Genomic DNA, 21,628 nt, shown 5'->3' with positions numbered 1-21,628 from the left:
AACACACGTTTTTCAAAAAGAACGGCTCAAAAATTCCGATGCTGGTGAAGAGCTTTACCCATCAAGAGTGTCCTCTTCTGATTATCTAAACAGAGATTCCCAAACTGATAAGGCCAACTGCCTCCATTTCAAGAAAAAAATAAAATCAGTCAGCACCCAATCTATTTTAAAAGGAACAAACAGAAAGCATCCCCTCCCCACTGCACGGAAGACAACTGCCACACTTCTGGATCACTTGTGTGTGTGTGTGTGTGTGTGTGTGTGTGTGTGAGAGAGAGAGAGAGAGAGAGAGAGAGAGTATGTGCGGTGTATGGGAGGGTGTTATATCACCCACTTTAAGAAACACTAAAGGTTAATAGCAATTCTCAGAATCACTCACAGAACCACAATGACAACTTGACAACATCAGTATCCATTTATTTCTAAAGCTAACTGCACTGGAAATCATTAGTAAGAACAATTCTATTCAAGGCCCCAAAGAGTTCAGCTTTGGGTTCTAACACCTCTAAAACTTAATGCTTTGTATTAAATACAACCAGAGAGAAAATTACTAGGGAAAACTAATACTTTTTTACCCCAACAATTAAGACATCATTTACTCTAACATTCACATTTTAAGGAAAGTCAATGAGTAGAAATTACCAGAAGTAAATGACAACTTCAAAGAAGAGTCTCTACAGAAGACCTTTCACTATTTAAACATACACACAATCGGTCCAATCACTGTCCAAATCCAGCTCACATACACACACCCTTTAATAGTCCGAGTAGATTTCCAAAGATGCCTTAGTTCTTAACCTATAAAGAACGAGACACCAATTCACACCCACCACCAGGACGACTTTCATCAAAGACACATAATCAGTGTCAGTGACGATGTGCAGAAATAGATCCTGCTAAACCACTCTGAAAAATAGGCCCGTGGTTCCTCCCAGAGGTTAAACAGAGCCACCAGTGACCCCGCAATCCCACTCCTACTGATACCCGGAGAAATGACCACACAGAGCCACTTGAGACCTTTCTGTAAAGAAACCTTGCGCACAAACGTTGATGGCAGCCTTTTTCACAACAGCCCCAAAGTGAAAGCGCCTCAAATGTTCATCAACTAAGGAACAATTAAGGATACAGTCTGTCCATACCACATAATACTCAACCATAAAATGGGGAGGAAGGGACAGGGACATGGCTCAAAGGGCTGGAACGCATGTCTGCAACGCACGAGGTCCTGGGTTTGATCCCTGGCATAGCACGCCCGCCACCAGTACTGGCGAGCATAGCCCCAGCAGCCCCAGGTAAACACTGAAACATCCAGCTTGTACTGTCGGCCCAGGGGCTCCCTGACACTGCCTAGGCACCCCCAATACAGGAAATGAAGCACCAAGACAAGTGTAACAGATGAAATATGAAAATGCTGTAAATGAAAAATATTGGTTACAAACTGTGACTGATTATATGACTCATATTCCAGGAAATATCCAAAGCAGGCACAGGCACAGGCACAGACACAGGAAGTCACCGACATGAGCTGGGAAGGGTGCCGAGGTATAGGAGAGGGATTGTTAATGGGACATTACATAGATGCATCCTTTGAAAAGGATAAAAATTGTGATGCCACACTGTGATAACGGTGCAATTCTGTGCCTGCACTAAAAAGAAACAATGAACCACACACTTAGAGTGGATGAGAGGTACAGATGAACATTATCTCTCAATGAACGTGTTATTAAAATAAGGCATTCAACATATTTGGGATGGAGGACTCTAGAAAATGTCAAACATCAAGTGACAGGTCAGAAGTCAAAGAATCACATTCTAACTACGACATTCCAAACAACTAGAGACGGCAATAAGCAAAACTGTCAGCGCAAATTCTTAAAAAGCATTTGGCCCTAAGCATATATAGTCTTCCTTGGACACTTAAGATACCCAAACAAATTTCACAGCCAAATATAACCTTAAAATCTAAAGATCTAGAAAAGTTCTGCTCATTAAACTGACAAATAATAGTGTTATGAGAAAAATACTCTGAGATACCATCAATATCCATGCAGACAGGAAAATCATTGTTTATGATAGTCACTGAAGGTCAGATATTTTCCCCCTTCTACATTTACTTAAAACTGTGTTTGATGCCAATGGGGTTCGAGTCACACAGGACGACGGCGCTCCGGCCGAACGCTGAGAGTCTTCCTTGATCTCCACTGTCTGCTGAGTAGGTTCTGCCAGCGACCCTCCCAGTGAGTGGTCACCTTCCTATGGAGTCATTAAACCCTCGGATGTCAGCTGGCAGGATTAGCCAGCCGCTTCCACACCTGAGCCCCCGTGGCAGGGACAGAAGCGTTTGGATCAGGATCACTAATGAATACAAAATTCATATGCCACTTGTCAGGGCCCCGGAGCTCTGAGTCACACAGATGCAACCCAGATAAGACGGAAGACAGAACAATTGTTGACGAAGATTAAAAAGTTTTGGCAGTTGGGGGGAGGGGGAGGGGGGAAGCGCACCTCATTATTCAAATATAATAGTCTTGCTTATTTTCTTTATTTCTGTCCAAGATATTCATGATGTGCCTCAAGTGGACAAATGCCATTCACCAGTATTTAAAGACTCATGGTCTCATAACTGCATGTGAAAGGGCGATGCCGCCTGAACGCCAGCTATATAGAAAAAACAGTTCTCTTATAAAGAACATTAAAAAAAAAAAAACTCGGGAGGAGAACCAGTGTATTCAAGGTGGAAAATAGCTAAAAGATGGGGAAAATGTAGAATTGGAAAAATTAACTATCATGACCACATGACTCAATTTATTATTTCTCAATAGCTCTAATTCCTTTTCCCTTTTTGGAGGGCAGGGGTGACTCAGGGGGCCCAGGGGTCACTTCCAGTAACCAGGCTGGATTGTTGCTGCTTGGACCCCACAGTGCTCATGACCCTCCAGGGCTACACCCAGTGGTGCTTGGACAACCACATGGTGTCAGGGTTGAACTGGGGATGTACTGAGTCACCTGACTAAGCCATAGGACGACTCGGCGACATCCCTGGCCCCTATGTCTCTGGAGTCCAGAGTTCCCACTCATCCCTGACCTCACCAAGGGGGCTCACAGGCCTCCAACGCCACACCTGGCTTTCTGCCACCTTCACAAGACGTCACCAGGAAAAAGAACGGGTACACACTTCCCCCTACCCAAGGGAGGACGTCTTCCCACATTCTGCGGAGCACTGCCCGCCGAGCAAAGAGGCAGAGCTATAGGGATCCATCATGTGAGCGGGGTCGAAAGCAAGCCTAACCCGACTGAAAGAGCAGCCCCCCAGTGTCCAGATGCATGAGTCTACCGAGAGTCCTGTCCTCCCGACAGACACTCTGACCGCAGACCTCACGCGCCTGTGACAAAGCGTGAGATAATGGAGCAAGGCTGCTTGGACACAACGTGGCACAGCAGAAGCGCCACGAGCACCGGCCATTATTACAGCGCGTGCTTTACCTGCCCCCCACAGAAAGGCCGTATTTCCACGGCCGGTACTCAGAGGCTCTTCCTGCTCTCGTCCTGCCCACTACACAGATTTGGCTCCAAGCTTTTGGGTGAGAAAGACGATTCCTATCAATCTAGATTGTGCCATAATTCGTCGGGCCCAGTACGAGTACAAATAATGTCAGTCGTTGCTGTGTGATGTCTGCATCCTACCACTGAACGACTGAAAAATAAGAGCAGCTGCCATGTTTTAGAGCCAATTCTGTGTGAGCCACCATCTGAGGTGTTTTACAGACCACATCTAATCCTGACAGCAACCTGCAGGCTGGTCTATAGATGCCCATTGGCACGCTGTGCTGTCTCGGGCTGCGCGTGGCCAGCATCACACCAAGGACCATGGGAAGAGATCTGCAGCCCAGCCCGCTCCCCAGCACCATTCCTTCCCATCTGACACCCCGCCTTCAAGCTCTGCAAGTCTCAGGGAACGCAGGGACTAGTTCAAGTGTCAAACAGAACAGTCTCTTGCTTTAGTCCATGCCACACAGAATTCTTAGGCTACTGTCCCTCTGGAAAGCACCGAGGAGTCTGTAACTTGGGTGACTTACTACTACTGGACACAAATAAGGGGGTGAGGGTGAGGGAACCTGACTGTTCCTTCTACGAGATACTGTCCAGACTCCATATTGGTCTCCACTTTCTTGGTTTCCAGTGGCTGCTGCAGCCGCCTGCTGTGACAGATGAATTCTGTTTCCTCGGCAGCAAGGTGCTTGGCGTCGGGTTCAGGAGGTGACCGGTACCTTTGGACGCAAGCAGCTCACATCTTCAGCAATCTCTAAGGGCACCTTTCCGGGCCAACGCTTTACCGAGTGATGCACCTCAACTCCATAAATCAGCCGGTTACACGTCACCATCCATCTTCGCAGCTTCACACTGAAGGGTCTAGGTGAGCGCGCATCCCTCGGCCCCATACCAGGGAAAGGGCCCTCATCCCTGGCCCAGATGAAGCATGCGCTGCTTCAGACTGGAGACACACGCCAACGACGATGAGGGGGTGGCGGGGGAAGAGCCTGCTGGTGTTCGCACGCCTCAGGCAGTGGTGAGGAGCCTCGGCAACTCATCTTCAAAAGGCAGAGAGCCAGAGCTCTAGAAACCTGCAGAAATTGGCGAGGCCCGCAGTCTTCATTTCTTTAAGTTGAGCATCTTCAAAGTCTAGAATTCTAACTGTAGGGCACGGCAGCTGCCACCGCACATCTGATCCTCTCAGCTTTTGGCAGCTCTCAACTTGAGATTCTAGCAAAAGAATTTTTCAAGTTGCTATTATTGCCTGTCATGGATTTATAAATATTGTGCTCTATCTGCTGTGGCATGGCTCTCAGGGGACGCCAGAGCATGCCAAATGCAGAACAGAATGAAAAACAGTTTCTAGGCTTCAAATAAATGCTAATTTAAAAAAAAAAACCCGTGCTCACACGATGTGTTTGGGTGACCAACTTCAATAGTGCGGCGTAGGTATCAGAGAAGGGGGAAAGCTGATTGTCTTTTCCAGCAGCCTTCAGCTGCTGCTTTCATTAAGCTTGTTTAATTAGATTCCAGATGCTAATTTGCAAGTCACTACCAGAGGGTGCAGGACCGGTTGCCTTTGAATCATGCCCCTGTGATGTGAGGGTCCTGCCGCACCCCACTACCCTTCAGCGGCCCCCACGCAATCCTGACGATTAGTGCAAAGGGGACAGTACTGAGCTTGACAGGCTAAAGAGTCATCTTCTACCCATTTTAATGAATTACCGTCTTCTGGAGTTGGAATTTCACAGTGGGCTAAAAAGAAAACAGGCCTTCTTACAAAGACATGGGATGGAACCCAGGGGGGTGGCAGGGGGCGTGAGTCCAAGTGGCCTGATTCATTTCCTTCATCCCCTCTCCACCCTCAATGTTCTCGTTTCAGTGATTACGGCGGTGTTACTGTACATGTGCTCCCAAAGCTCATACCATGCTTCCAGGTACTATGGAAACATTCCTTTCACAGTGACTGGAAAACACACTCAGAGGGCCGGTGTGGTTACCTCCAATTTCCTCTCCAGCCAGTCAGTAAGGAACAATGTGGATAAGGGCATAGTTCTTACACCAGCCTTAACCACAGAGAGGCAGGAAAGATCAAGGGGAAGGCTCCTTGTAATTCATCATCAACAAAGCCAAAAAAAAAAAGAAACAAAAAAGTTCTAAAAGTTTCTAACATAACTAAGCCCTTGTCCTGTGGACCAAATCACACATTTCAAAATCCACTATCTTACTAGGATACAGGTACAGGCGTCTGAATAAGTTGCTAAAAACTACGCCTGAGAGTCAGCAGCAGCAGGTAAAGGGTTCAGCACGCCTCAAGTATTCACTCAGCCACAGTGCAGAGGAGAGAACACCAGAGGAAGTTACTAAGCTTCTTTAAAGGAAGAGAGCAGGCCACTGCAAGAAGACCCTGCCCTCAGCGCACAAAGAACAGGAAAATGACACGACTCCTAACGCCAGGATCAGGGCTGCAACCATGAGGGCCTGTAAAGGTCTCCGACGGCCCTAAATGTCGCAGTTCACTGGCCTTTTCACTGTGACCTTGCCGGAAGCTTGACCCAAGGCAAGTGGCTGGCAGGGTAACTGTGAAGGGCAGAGGCCCCTAGTGCACACTTCGGCATCCTGGCTGGGTTTCCTCTTCTGCTTCCCGGCCAGCACTTTCCCAGTGAGCACTTGCCCTTTGCCCCATCTCTGCTCTGCCTGTGTACTTAATGGGGAGTTTGCTGTGTTGACTGCCTCGATACTGTATATATTTGAGAAGTGGACCCGCTATTTATCTTCCTCTGTTATCTCAAAAATAAAAAACAAATCTTCAGCACTTTCTAGCTGGGCAGAAACAAAAAAGAAAAGTCCCTTCTATTTCCCAGGTGGTTTTTGATGACTCAGATTTTGCTTGTGCTCAGGGTTATCCTGTCTCAACAAACGTGCCCTGAAAATATCAGGAGGCCAAGAACAGAGATGATTTCATGGCCCCTGACCTCAAGAATCTCTCTCACGCAGGCAAACAGGGGAGCTACCTCTAAAAATAGCCGGGGAACAATGGAACAGGTAAGTACAAGGGAGCAGAGGGACACAAATAAACGAGAAAGCAACTCAGGCACTGTGGGGCCAACACAGGCACACAGGCAGGATGAAAGGGGGAACAGGACGCACGGACTGGGTCGTGGCAGGGAGCAGAGCCCAGGGAAGCGGAAAGCAGCCCCGTCCATCCCAGAGTTTAGAAGTCATAGCCCCCGGTGGGGCTCAGAGGGCCAGACACCAGTGGATGCACTCATTTCCACGAATCTGGGGGAGAAACAACCCGCACACCAGAGCCAGAGTTGCAGTAGGTGGAACCTGTGCTTAAAACACAAATATCAATGTAAAAGGCGATGGGATGTGGTTGCAGGGAAGAGGCAGAAAGGTAACTGATTGGATGGAGACCCTTCTGTAGTGATTTGTCCTCATGGGGTGACCATCATCTGGGCAATTAGAAATGCCAAAACCCATCAAACTGTACCCGGTGCTGTGTTTCATTACATGCACATGATATCTACACTTGTAAATAGTAAACTTTTGAGACAAACAGGTGGCACCTGGGTATGATTGTTGTATGCTGTGCAAATGACCAGTTTAAGAAAGGTTATGGGCGTGAGGTATACACCTGACCCTGGTCTAAGCTCCGGCAACACAAGTTACCCACCCCACCCCCATCCTTAATGTCCCCAAACAGAGCCCCAGTGGTCCCTGGCACCACAGGGCTCCCCCAGCTCCACATCCTCAGGCCCTCGCATAAGTCAGCATTGCCAGTGAGTGGCACTGCTTCGGGGACATCCCCCAACAAAGAAAAATAAAATGGTAGACGAGCCCTGTCAATAAGAGTATGTGAGCCACACATACATATGCTGAAGTTTTCTATTATTTCAGTGTATTTGGCAGTTTTGTTTTGTTTTTTGGCAGGGGGGGTAGAGGATAGGGCATCGCAAATTTGGGCCATACCCAGGGGTACTCAGAGCTTACTCCTGGCTCTGAGCTCAGGAATCACTCCTGGTGGGGATCTGGGGAACAAGCGGGATGCGCAGGATTGAACCCAGGTCAGCCTCATGTCGGGCAAGCACCGGGCACGCTGTACTAGCACTCTAGCCCTATTTTAATTTTTGGTTTTGGACACACCCTTTAATGCTCGGTGGACCGACCACATGCAGTGCTAGGGATCAAAGCGGAGTCTGCCTCACCCCTGCAAGGCCAGTGCCTCACCCTTGGTACCATCTATCTGTGCCCAAGGTTTTATTAAAATACTGTACAAGCGCCGATTCTGAGTCTTTGAATTCTGGGGGATGTTTGCTTCTTTCATACCTCTCAATTCGGATTAGTCACACTCAAGTGCTCACTTGTCACAAGTGGCTGTGGCGATTTTGTGAGCAGCACAGTGAAGGACAGGAGAAAACATTCAAGGTCTTCATGGAGGAGGCACTTTGTTCCCAGAAATTCTAGTATGCAGGCCCGGCACCTCTAAGACACAGGTGTGTGGTTCCAAAAAGGGTTCCCTCTGCTTTACTGGCTTTAACAACAAAGTCAACGGACTGGTCTGAAAATCACTGCATGGCACACAATCTGGAACTGTGGTGCCTCCACTCCACAGCAAGTCCCCGTCAGGGCAGCGGCCACTTGAGGGGACAGTGGTATCCGGGGTTTCCGCCCGAGACAGGTCCAGAATCCTTCTCAGGCTTAGTCATCCAACCCTGAGGTCTCAACAAATAAGCAAGGAAAGTGACAGAGGGCTTCTAGCCCCGGAAAGACAGAAAATCAACTTGGAAAGAAACAAAACTGAAAGTTAGGGAAGGTGAAGCCAAAGTGCCTGTGAGTCCTTGTGTTCTAGGAAATAGCAGAGCCAGAACTGACACTTGGATTCAGTCTCTGTCACAACGAAAAAAAGGCACTGACAGGGTGACCCTCACCTTTTCAAAGCAGCCTAGACTCCGGCAGTACATCCTGCAAAAGGAAGCTGGGTCGGCAGCAGGGAGCTGTCTGCTCTGAACAATGTGTTTTCTTAGTGTCTGTTAACATCTCTTTAGAGTTTTCAAGCATTATCTACTGACAACTGTTATTCTACGATTTGCCTTTCATTCACTTGTAAGCTCACTTCCCCGAGAGGCAGGTACTACCATCACCATCAGTGGAATCAAGTGATTTTTGTCGATTGTCAGTCTGCATCGAGTTTCAATCACTTCAGGAACAAAAACCCGTCACCACAGTTGTAAATGTTAGTGATCCATGTGAAATGGGAGCTCAGTGAACCTCCGGTAAGGTCTCACAGTTAACACACGCCAGGACGTGGGCGACATTCCGGATAAAATGGATCTGAGGAGCAATCTTCAAACAGATGATCTCAGAAGTTTTACTGAAGGGACGGTGAGAGTCCCCCTTACTTTCCAAAATCACTTCAATATTAAATCATTTCAGATCCAAATAATGTAAAATTACTTTAGAAGGGCATTAAATCACTTTTAACATGTTCCACACTTTCAATATTTTCTAAGATTCCCATTTTTCGTTAACATATAGAGGTGCCAATCAATTGGAAATAAACAAAGCTTTCAAGAAAATGAAGAGATTAATGTGGCTGAGAGGAGGGCCTGACGTCACTGAGGTGATTTTTCTGAACAACCATCAGTCACACCCCCGATACCTTTGTTAGCTCTAATGGGTTTGTGAAGACTTAAGAACTCCTCTCTTAGAAAACTGGGAGAGCTTTACCCTCCTTTCTTTTTAAGTGACCTAGTATATATCTTAATTTTTCGCTGTGTGCTTAAGGGCCCCAAACAGAAAATAGTGCTGATATGGGAATAAATTTTCACATTGAGAAATGAGAACCGAATCCTAATTTCATTTATGCTTGATGCCTGGACCTGTTTACTATTCTTAATTGGAGCAAGACACTATCGTTTTCTGTATAAAATGCCTTGCTAAACCCGATGGCTGGAGCGATAGCACAGCAGGTAGGGCGTCTGCCTTGCACACAGTCGACCCGGTCAACCCAAGTTCAATTCCTCCACCCCTCTCAGAGAGCCCGGCAAGCTACCGAGATATCTCGCCCGCACGGCAAAGCCTGGCAAGCTACCCGTGAAGTATTAGATATGCCAAACACAGTAACATCAAGTCTCACGATGGAGATGTTACTGGGCCCGCTCGAGGAAACTGATGAACAACGGGAGGACAGTGCTACAGTGCTATAGTGCTAAACCCGATCTTCAGTCGCATGCTTGAATTCCTGCAAAGGCACAAGACAGAGACAGCCTCCAGCCCTGGGACTGAGTCCCTTACATGTGCTTGTCCTCGGGTACCGAGCGGCCGGTGGCGCTGGCAGCACACACCCAGCCTGGCAGAGAGGCAGCTACAAGCCCACATCCTGCGGCCCTCCAGAACCTTGGCACAGCACCAAGGGCAGAGAGCATGATGGTGCCAAGAGCACTCTGTGTGTCTATGACAATGAGCTGGTAAAAGAACAAACACTTTCAAATATTCAATCCTGTCCAAAGATGACTGGACATTAAGCACTGCCAAGAAATAATTCCCAGAGACCTCCTTTGGTAACTGAGCAGAACTGCCCTGCCATGCCGAAATCTGTGCGAAAGGCTGAGGGTAAGCCTCTCCAAGAGCATGCTAATTCCTGAAAAGAAGTTGATATGCCCCATTGAAAAAAAGAAATAGGTAACATCTGTCAAAAACCCAATGAAGATTGCCTCGGGACTTGAGTCTACACACTGGTGGAGGGTAAGAATGAAACAGCGGAGGGGCACTGTGGCCCGGTAGAAAGACCACGGACTTGTTCCTGGAAGCTGGGGGGGGGGGGGGGGGGCTTGCTTACGGGGGCACGCCTGTCATTAAGCAGCCCTAGATCGCAGGGTATGCAGAACATACCACCTCCCCCACTAAAGAAAATCTAATAATAGTATCTCTTACATTTCAGACACACAAGCCCTCACACTCTGTCTGAGAAGATGAAGTCTCCTCCCCTCCTCCTTCTCCTCGGCCAGATGTAGAACAATGCAGGGATTTTCCAAATGGTCCCATTTTTAAGGCCGAGTCAGTGCAACATGCAAGAAACACTCAGCGTTTATCTAATCTTACAAAACTTGTCATTTTCAGAGGTTTCACAACACAGGAAAATCATGGACAAGAAAAAATTCTATTCTGCAGCAACATTTATAGCCACGGAGATTCCTCAACAGTCCAAGGGCAAACAGCCCTCCAGCCCCAGGAAGCACTGAGGGGCCACTCCAGAAGGAAGTTTTCCAAGCAACTGGTCTGAGCAAATAGAGTCTGAGCCAAAGGGCATTCCAACCAACAGGCAGACTTGGCGTTCAGTTTGACACGTCCAGCACACAACTGGAGACATGGAAGAGAACACAACTGCATGGCCTTACATACCTCCATATCTGGCCTAAACTTGTCTTCAAACACAGCCATCGCTGCCAAGGAGCCAGAACCTGTAAGAAAAAGATACACTTTTAGTGTATTCATCGACTCCCAGCTTCGCCACCTCCAGTCTACCTCAGACAACAAAAATGGTGCCCACGCCCAGTGTCACACTCACATACAGTGTAAATATTAATTCTAATCCTACAGGGTCACAGAAACCAGGTAAACAGCTTTTGCTCTTCAAAAGCCTATAGTAACACTTACCACCATCTCGGACAAACCTGCAACTGGCCCTACTTCTACTACCAACAGGAATAATTGTAAATTATTCACAATAAAATGCTGGAGCAAGAAAATGAGGTTATGGAGAATCTGTATTTTTTCCCCCGGCAAGCGAATGCTGCATAATTTCACATCCCCTCTGCTGTGAGGCTGGCGCTCCACAATTGTGTCTTGGCAGGCTGCTGGGTATAGCGCTAAATACCAAGCCAGTTAGGAAGAATAGATTGTTTTAATGAGCTGGCCCCAGTAAAGTCACCTTGACACGCAGGGAAGAAACTAGAGCCCCAGCAATGGTAATAGGACTGTGAGCTGCAGCCACCAGGTTATTCCAGCTCCAACTGTAAAAACACTTTATTAGGTGGCATTTATTTGGAGCTATTATTTTTAGTTAGTACTTTGAAGAGTAACAGCTGAGTAGACAAAATGACAGACAAAGAAACAAAAATTTATGATCACAAAAGCGAACGAATGGCTGAAAGGTTATGCTGCATAGATATTAACAGAGAGCAAATTTCTCCGACCAAAGTAGGATGTAAAGGCATTACAAATAAGCATGGGCTCCCGTTGGATGGGCGTAAAAGGCAGCTCAGCACTGTGTGAAAATTTAAACTTGCTTTGTTCGGAACCCAGAGAATCTTTAGAAAACTATCATCTTGTCTTTACAGGGTTCTGGCAGTATTTCAGGATACTCTACTTTTGGAGAAAGGAAAAGAGTTGCCCACAATTTTTTACTCCAATTAGAAGATTTTTTTGGCATTTATTACTTTTTAACTTGTTTTGCATAACACTATCTATTTAGCTGGGTCACAGAGAAAACCATATTTTCTATTTAAAATGATTTGTGTACACCGCTTGACCACCTCAATGGTTTAGCAAAGGAAAAAGGCAGCGATTAAACAGTTTCAAATGAGGTGTCCTGCTGATTTTATCAAGTCTGCTGAATGTATAATGAAAAAGGAGAAGCTGACAGCAACGCTGCCTTGAGAAAATACAGACTACCTTATCTGAACCATTTAAGGAGGTCCAATTATAGATCAAATTTAAAGGGTAGAAGCAGCAGATTTACAGACACAAATCAATGAACATGGTAATCCCAATGAATATGACAGATACTCCTGTTACAGAATATTGCTGCGGCTGAGGATCATTACCTTCCCAGCACTGGATACATCACAGCTAAAGCAGTAGGACGCGTCGGATGGAAACCAGCATTACAAGCAATGACTATTCATTTAAGCTTTGGGAGCAAAAGGCAACCCCATTTTCCCCCTCTTGCTTTTTTTCCTCCTTAAAAAAAAAGTGGCAACCTAAAGATATTTTTTAAAAGCCCTTTGAAAGGAAGATAGAAATTACTGATACACACACACACACACACACACACGAGCAAATTCCTCCAAATCAGACCTCTGAATTTCCCAGTCAACGTGTCCTGGAAAATTGGGAATTGGGGTCAAATCCCACCTGCATGGGTGGGCTGCCCATTTACTCTGTACTCAGGCTGAGCAATGGGGTAAGTCAGCTTATAAGCACGAGCCCACCTCAGACTCCGCAGTTAAAAAAAAAAAAAAAGGGCTGGTTCTGTGTCGAAACAAAGACAACCATCATGGAGAAGGAGGGAAACTGCAGCAGCTAAGGAAATCTCAGGGAAAAAGGACTTCCCGAGACAAACTCCTCCCGCAGTGCGCCCACGGCACGTGTGCCTTTCCCACCTGTCTCAGCATCTCTGAGCCAGCAGGGCTGTAAACACAGCAGCCCTCGAGCAGCACTCACAAAGGACAGGGGAAGGGCAGGGAGTTCCCTGGCAGCCACTCACTTGGCCAGAACCACCCTCATTATCATTCAAGGGACAACGGAGCTGCTTTACAGGCACCTGCCCTTAAAATTACTCGCCTGGGGGAAGGAGAGAACATACAAGGGTTCAGGCAGAGTACAGGGGTTAAGGCACTTGCCCCCATGCTATCTGCATAGCCTCAAGCCCTACCAGAAATGATCGTGGAGCAGAGAGTCAGGAGTTAAGCCTTGAGCACCACCGGGTGTGGTCAAAAAAATTTTTCTTTAAATAAAATTATTCACCCTGTTTTTTTTGCTCCTCCTATCTTTCCTTTGGCGGCTTCACAGTAAATAGATTCATTTTACTCGTATTTTTTCTAGGCATATCAATTTCCTTCTGCTTAGTTTTATCCATATTTTAAGAAATAAAAAAATATTTTCCCCCCACCATTATAATTCTTCCTTTATCAAAAACTTTATTCCATGGGCACTGGTGGAGGGATGGGTATTTGATCATTGTATAATTGAAACCCAAGCACACAAATTTGTAAGTCTACAACTGTACCTCATGATGTCTCACTAAAAAAAAAAAAAAAAAACTTTATTTCTGCTCAGACATAAGGTTATTTAAAAAAAAAATACAGCTAAAAAAATAGTGGGAATGATTTACTAATCTAGACTCTCAGAACAAAAACTGTCCATCTAGGTTAGGGGTCATGGAGAATATCAGTGATTGGGGGGTTAGAGATATGGCGTATCATGGAGTACTATGGGGTTAGTGATACGGAGTAGTAATACTGGCGACTGGAAGGGTTGGCGTGGGGGGTGGGGGGTAGAGCTAGAAGGAAAACCAAAACCAGAACCACTGCCCACAAAGTATTTACTTTCCTTATACTACATCCCCTGGGCTGGAGCAATAGCACAGCGGGTAGGGCATTTGCCTTGCATGTGGCCAACCGGGCCAACCTGGGTTCGATTTCTCCATCCTTCTTGGAGAGCCCGGCACGCCACCAAGAGTATCTCACCCACACGGCAAAGCCTGGCAAGCTACCCGTTACGTATTCAATATGCCAATCACAGTAACAAGTCTCACAAACTAAGCAGAAGACGTTACTGGGCCTGCTCAAGCAAATCGATGAACAACGGGAGGACAGACAGTGCTACAAATACTGCACCCCCAAAGCACACTCCCACACACACACGCCAGTAAACACACCACACACATTTTCACAGCACACACACACACACTCCCCTTACACTGAGCACACACATCCTACACACATACTACACCACACACATTTTCTAGAAAGCAGTTTTTAAAATGTCCAAATCACTTTTTCAAAGATAAGCAGACTCCAAAATAAACTTGAAAAGGGAAATTCAACATTAAAAACAATTTCTGTGTCACAGGCAAATGACATTAGCTCCCGCTCCCAGCCAAGTGGGAAAGGAAGCCTCTGGCGCCCCCTTTTCAGACAAGCACAGAACTGCTGGGAACTGGATGCAGTCACTTTGTCAACAGGTTTCTTGGAAACTGAATAGCTGAATGAGATTTTCAAATATGGTTCAGAGATGGCACGACTGCAGCTGGCCCACGTGGACGAGAACACGATGCAAATCCCGCCATAACTTTCAAGTAATGCATGTGGGACAAAGAGCAACTTAGAGCCAAACACTGAAAAGATGGCAAGTTCAGCAATCATCCATTCTTTACAGTTTGTTTTTAATTGAATCACCTGAGAATCAGACTTACAAAGCAATTCATGGTTGGGTTTCAGTCATATAATGTTCCAACACCCATCCCTCCACCAGTGTACATCTCCCACCACCAATCTCTCTCTCTCTCTCTCTCTCTCTCTCTCTCTCTCTCTCTCTCTCTCTCTCTCTCTCGTGTGTGTGTTTGCACACAGCCAACCCAAGCTCAATCCCCAGCACCGCAAATGTTCTCCCAAACACCACTAGGAGTGATCCCTGAGCACCACAGGGAGTGGCTCAAACTCCAAATAAATAAGTCAATCATCAGACAAATGCCAGGACAGCAGGAAATGACCTACAGAATGGCCAATGTATGCCATTTCTCCATAAATCCTAATACAGTCCTGAGACACGCCAGTCTCTGGCCATCAACTGGCCTGAGCAGACACTTGCATGGCCAGACCAAAGCACGACTTTGTCCCAGGCACATCTGCCCTGATTTGCTATTCCACAAAGGTCGCCTTCGCCAGTTAGAACAGTGGAGCAGTTTACCACTCCCACTGAGGAACCAGTGAAGACAGGCCAGGGAAGGGAATCGGGGCTCAGGGTATCTGATCAGAAGTGCAGAGTGAAGAGAGATGCCAGGAATCACGTCTCCCACCCACTGGGACAGGCTCCAGGGAGCCTGCCCGCAAGGAACAAACACCACAGCGGGGAGAAGGCAGCCAGGGGAGCTGCGAGCGCTCACCAGCCCCCAATGTGCACACGCAAGGATCACACGTCAGCTTAGAGTAGACATGTAGGGCCCTCCATGACTGTCTCTGCTCCCCCAGACTGACACCCCACAAATCAAACAAGGACTTCCTCACGGTTGCCAGCCTGCCCCATCTGGGCGTGGGCTTTACTGCAGCCCCCCACTCCTCCTCACCCTTCACACCACAGCCCAGAGGTTGTTCCTAGGCAGGTGCCCCCAGCCCTTCCACAGCCGGGGGCGAGTCTCCTCTGAGCCTGAGCCATCGGGGAGAATCGCTATCCAATGAGGAGCCGGCTGTTCCTACAGTTCAGTCAATGCAGCATCACCTCAAAAGATGGTACTTGAAGATCGCAGAGAGCCTCAAGCTCCCTTCCGGGATAAACAGACACAACAGAGGCAAGTACAATTTACCATTTTTTTTGGGGGGGGAGCTTTTTGGGTCACACCCAGCAATGCTCAGGGGTTGTTACTTCTGGCTCTGCACTCAGGAATCACTCTGGGCAATGCTCAGCGGACCATATGGGATGCTGGGGATTGAATCCGGGTTGGCCGCATGCAAGGCCCTGTGCTATCGCTCCAGCCCAATTTACTTAAAAAAAAAAGAAAGAAAGAAAGAAAGAAAGAAAGAAAAAAAGAAAGAAAGAGAGGGGCTGTAGCGATAGCACAGCGGGTAGGGCGTTTGCTTTGCATGCGGCCGACCTGGGTTCGATTCCCAGCATCCCCTATGGTCCCCTGAGCACTGCCAGGAGTAACTTCTAAGTGCAGAGCCAGGAGTAACCCCTGTGCATCGCCAGGTGTGACCCAAAAAGCAAAAAAAAAAAAAAAAAGGAAAGTCGTTTGTTTTTGCTACATATTGTCCTGTATTTTTTAGAAAGGATGTAGTAGCTGGTGGGGAGCATATCTCATGTGGGGATTTGGTGGCTTTAAAGAGGCACATTCCCCTGTGTAAGATGCCTCTGGGTGTGCCTACCCACTCCTTTTCCACTAAAAGGGGCAATAATGCCCCAACTGTCTCCTTTACAGAGACATGAAACCGTCACAGGTGTCGGACAATAAAAGGGTTATGTTCCTAAGCTTTTGAGTGGCGCTGTTTGATTTTATTAATAGTTGTGGGGGCTACACCCAGTGCAGCTGAAGATGGGACACGTGGTGCTGGGGGTCGAGCCCAGGGTCCCTCACAAGCAAGGCATGTGCTTTGCTACTTGAGCCACAGCCCAGCCCAGCGAGTCGCTTCACGTTAGATCATGTCCCTGGGATGGATCCCGTTAGCCTATCAGGCCTCAAATCTTTTTCCTTTTGAAAACTGTGTGTGTCTTGATGAAAGCAAGTACCATTTTCAAAAGGCAAAGAAGAACTGAAAGCCACAGAGCCAGAGCCATCTCACACGCCGGCCTGTGCCGCGTCCTCCCTGCGCCTCTCCAGTCCCCACCTCAGTTCGCTCCTCCAGCTGCCACCATGCCAGTCCAACCCACCAGGGCTCCTGAGCAACCAGAACGGAGGATGCGCAGACAAAAAACGAGGCGCCCTCCTTAACCAGCACAAGCCACGAGGACTAGGTAAGACTCAGCTGCAAGTTACACCCACCGACTCACTCAAGCACTGAGCACCCCCTACCACATCCGAACAGACACACCCCTCTCACATGCTTCACACCCTCCCTCCTCACACATACACACCTTCACACACTTCATACACACCCACCTTACAACCCCCTCACGCACACACCTCACACCCGTCACACACTTTCTTACACACCTCATAGCCACCCCTCTCACACAGCCTCATACCCCCTCACTCCTACACCTTACTCCCCCAAACACCTCACGTCCCTTCACACTCCCTCACACATACACATCCCTCTCACGCACCTCCCTACACACTCATATACACCCCTTCTCACATATCTCACACCTCATACACTCACCTCGCACCTTCACACACTCCTCATTCATATCCCCCTCACACATACACCATCATACCTCAGACATGCTCCACTCAACACAACTCCCTCACACACCTAATTCACACATCCCACAACCCTCTATTCACCCCCCACATCCACACCCCCACTCCGACCTCATACACCCCTGACACACACTTCAACCCTTCACCTTTGACAATATATACCCTCTCAGGCACTCCCTCACACAACTCATACACACCCCCACACGCACCTCACACCCCTCCACACTGCTCTCACACATACCTCTCATACACATACTGCTCACACTGCATACCTCATACACACCCACCCACATCCCATGCGGTTCATATGCACCACCTCAGATCCACTACACACTCCCCTCACAGACCACCTCATACATACTCCACATACCACACATCACATACATCTCATACGCAGGCATCACACACACTTCGTACATGTACACCTAACACACAAAACACACCTCTCACACCGCATACAAACACACACCACACTCAGCTGTTATCCAGACACATCTAACATGCATACCACACACAACCCAAGCACACACATCTCACACACCACATATACTTGCTCAACCACACATAAACTTTCCGTTCATGTGGGAAAAAATTCACACTCAGTTCTCTTCCACTCCTGGGGGGCAAGAACTACTACGCACCTCCAGACCCACTGGTCACCCAGCGGGGGAACCACCTTGATTCTGCCACTGGGGGCTCTTAGTTCTTAAAAAGATGCCTGTAAGCCCCAGAAAGCAGGCCAGTTCCCTGTCTCTGACAGGGCTTGATTCTCCAAGACCTTCCAGACGGTCTGCATGTGGGCGCTGGAAAGCTTCCATGATATATGCGATGGGGGGTGAGGGGGGTGGCACAGAGGAGATGCATGTTTCAAAACACTATTAACATCTGATTATCGACACATCTTGGCATACCTGGAAGCACATCACAGGTCTGGGGTACACTGTGCATGCCCAAGCCCCACCCCCAATAAAATCATGAATCGGATTATAATATTTTTGGGTGTAGCTATTTTCTGTTTATTTGTGTTTTCTTGTTTTTATTCAAAGACAAGACATTACTTGCAATTTTTGTTTTGTTTTTGGTCCACACCTTGTGGTGCTCAGGGCTTACTCCTGGCTCTCAGCTCAGAGATCACTCCTGATCGGGTCAGGAGTCCATATGGAGTATACAGATTACCAGGTATCAAACCCAGATCTACTGCAGACAAGGTAAGAAAGAGCCCTACCCACTGTACTATTGCTCTGGTCCCATAATATTTTCTTTGGGGGGGGGGGGGGGGGGGCGGGGAGCACACATATATGGCAATTTAAAAAATTAGTCCAGGCTCCTGTATTCAGGAATCACTCCTGGAGGTGCTTGGGGGACTATATGGGTTGCTGGGGATTGAACCTGGGCCAGCCAGGTTGAACATGCAAGACAAGCACAAATAGGGGGTTAGAGAGAGCCAGAGTCAACATTCCCAAGGAAGGGAGCCTCCAATCTCACCCCGAGGCGAGTGATGCAGCTGGCTCCACCCTGTGCAGGGGAGGGGTTCCTCTGGACGATTTAGATGTCACGTCTGGGGCTGAGGAGGGAGGCGCAGCAGAGCAGCACATGCCTTGCACATGTGAGGCCCTGGGCTCAATTCCCAGCACCACAGAACAAATCAATGAAGAATGAAGTCCTTTGGCATGCATTAGCAACAAGCCAGATCCCACTTATCTGCTCTGTGGCAAATTGCCAAACGGACCACAACAAACACAGTGCACATGGTGTTTGAGAAGTCTCCAAGCTCAATCCGTGTGGTTTGCTCTTAAGACTTGGCACATAGCAAATGTCCCATTTGACAAAAGGGAACGGGTCTCGGAGATGAGGAAATTACCCAGATGACACTGCCGAAATGATTCGCCAATCTGGGATTTCGAACCCTGATCTTCTGAACTTAAAAGAGCTCAATGTGTCCTTTCTTGCGTCTTCTTAGGGAGTAAAACCAAACGCTTAAAAACCAGATTGCCACGGACACCCAGAGAGGAGGCACGGAGACAGGGCAGGACACAAAGAAGCAGGGAAGGAGGGGTTCTACTTTCTCGGATTCCAACACCCAAAAACACGTCTTCCAATTTCTTTCTTCATATTTCAGCAGAATGATTCACCATACACCTAGTTCACACGTTCATCTGTGAGCTTTCCCCTGGCAGTCCATGAGGCTAGGATTTTAGCTAAATGTTTTGACTGATGAAACAGGCACCACTGTTTAGCAAGATCCCTCCAGTATATTTTTATTCAACAATAGCTTCAATCAAACAAGCAAAAAACCAAAACAAAAGAAAACAGTGAAAAAAGTCTCCATTTCCTAAACCTTTGTTTCTGACCCTAGTTTGTCAACAGTCCAATTTGAACCAAATTTCTTCTGGGAAGAACAAAACAACTCGAGAGAATCTGAACTGCATTAAGAAACTGTTACTCTCTGTGGGTGGAGCTGGCCCCTTCCTCCCTGCCCCAATGAGACCCGGAGTCCACAAACAGCCTTTCTGGTTCCTGATCAAGCTGCTTATCGGCCATGATCCAAGAGACTCAGGAACAAATCTCAGAACCCAGCAGGTTTTTGGCAGAAATCCCTCCAGATTTAATTGTTAAAATTTCGGAATTCCAAAATTACGCAGCCACTACTGTGGCCGCAAAACATCATGTTATTCATAACCAGAAATAGAAAACAAATCGTCTACTGTTGCCTTTTCGGCAGCTCCGAGTGTTGGGGTAAAATCTCAAGTAATAATGGTGGGTCTCACGTCGAAATATTGAGTGTAATCAAAGTAGAGAGTAATGTGGAAATCATCTGATCCACAGGTAGGGGGAGGGTGTGGGATGGGGAGTATATTGGGGTTTTTGGTGTTGGAAAACGGGCACTGGTGAAGGGTCAGGTGTTTGTATGACCGAGACTTAAAACCTGAAGTCTTTGTAACTAGCTCTCATCGTGATTCAATAAATAAAATTATAAAAAAAGGGAAAAAAAAGTAAGGTGGCGTTCATGCCCAATTTAATCAGCCTAATCAATGGCTGAATAAATAACAATACTCCTACACTTAAAAAAAAAACCTGTTACTCTCTAAAATACTGCTTTCATGCTATACATTTTTAAACGCCGGAAGAACATGCTTTAGGACAGTATTTTAAAGCAAAAAAACACTTTTTGTATTAGAATTCATCAAGGAATGTCAATTGTAGAATCTAAGTCATTAGATATACTGAAGAAACAATGAAATATTAAAATAATTTTCTAAAACCTAGCATTCCAAGTCTGACCCCAGAGAGGCTGCAGCAGCCAGGAGTAGACCAGTCCTCCTGAGAAGGCTGATGCTCAAACTCTCAGTCCAGGGAAGGAGGGACATTCGTCTCGAGCCTTCCAGGCCTGGACCTGCATTGAAACGGTGTAGGTTTTTGTGCACTGCACAGACAAGGATGCTGAGACTCAAGTAGTTGTATAAAGGCAATGCACTCGGTAAGTGATGACGATGGGCAAGTCTAGGACTTACGGCTCCTAAGTCACGCACATCCATTTCAGAGGGCGCCTGCTCCCCGCTGCCTCCAACACACCAGGCCATATGCCCTTGGAGGACAGGCTCTGGGTGCACAAAAAGGCAGGGGTGTGGGCTCCGGTCCCCCTCTCCCTGCTGTCACCGCGCACATCACCCAGACTCCAGCAGGCCCGATGTGAACGCCGCCAACACTGCACTCCAGCAGCCCAGCCTGGCACCCTACACTGCATACAAGGCAAGCGCCCAGGGGATGACGCAGAACCAATCTCCAGCACAGCACGTCTGGGAGACCTGAACAGGACGATCGCGCACAGAATGTCTGGCACAGAGTGACAGCTCCATGGAAGCCAGCGACTGTGAGGACTCTGAAGCACAGTCCCTGTCCTCCGGAAGCCATCTGACGCACTCCTTCTCAGCAGGACCCGGGCTTGGCAGTCTGAGCGGAAGCAGAAGGCTTCCACCCTTCTTCTCTCCGAGTCACAAAGCTGAAAGGCAGCGGGGCTTCTCCAGCCTTGCCCCACTCAAGGGCCGCGACACTGCAGGCACCCGAGGGCCTGTCCGCCTCTGTGGCTGCCGGGGGGCGAGGTACACACAGCAGTGGGAGAGCCGCACACAGAGGCCTCCGATCCATCAGTGTCAGTGCTCCCTGACAGAGTGCTCGCTCACACCGGCTCCTCGCTAGTCAACTGGCCATTCGGCCTGCGAGACACGAGGTGCC

General features: G+C 47.7%; 1 protein-coding gene across 1 annotated transcript in view; it reads right to left on the bottom strand.

Annotated features, from left to right (window-relative positions):
* Positions 1–21,628, bottom strand: part of PSMB7 (proteasome 20S subunit beta 7) — a 59,049-nt gene that overhangs the window by 14,956 nt on the left and 22,465 nt on the right. The window contains exon 6 of the mRNA XM_056138660.1: positions 10,939–10,997. Within this exon, the coding sequence (XP_055994635.1) occupies positions 10,939–10,997 (59 nt within the window). The remainder of the gene's footprint in view (positions 1–10,938; positions 10,998–21,628) is intronic.

Source organism: Sorex fumeus, unplaced genomic scaffold (assembly GCF_029834395.1).
Source record: "Sorex fumeus unplaced genomic scaffold, SorFum_2.1 ptg000129l, whole genome shotgun sequence".
In the NCBI taxonomy this organism is placed as follows: domain Eukaryota; kingdom Metazoa; phylum Chordata; class Mammalia; order Eulipotyphla; family Soricidae; genus Sorex; species Sorex fumeus.
The sequence above is the reverse complement of the archived record's forward strand: the minus strand, read 5'-3'. Positions and strand labels throughout refer to the sequence as shown.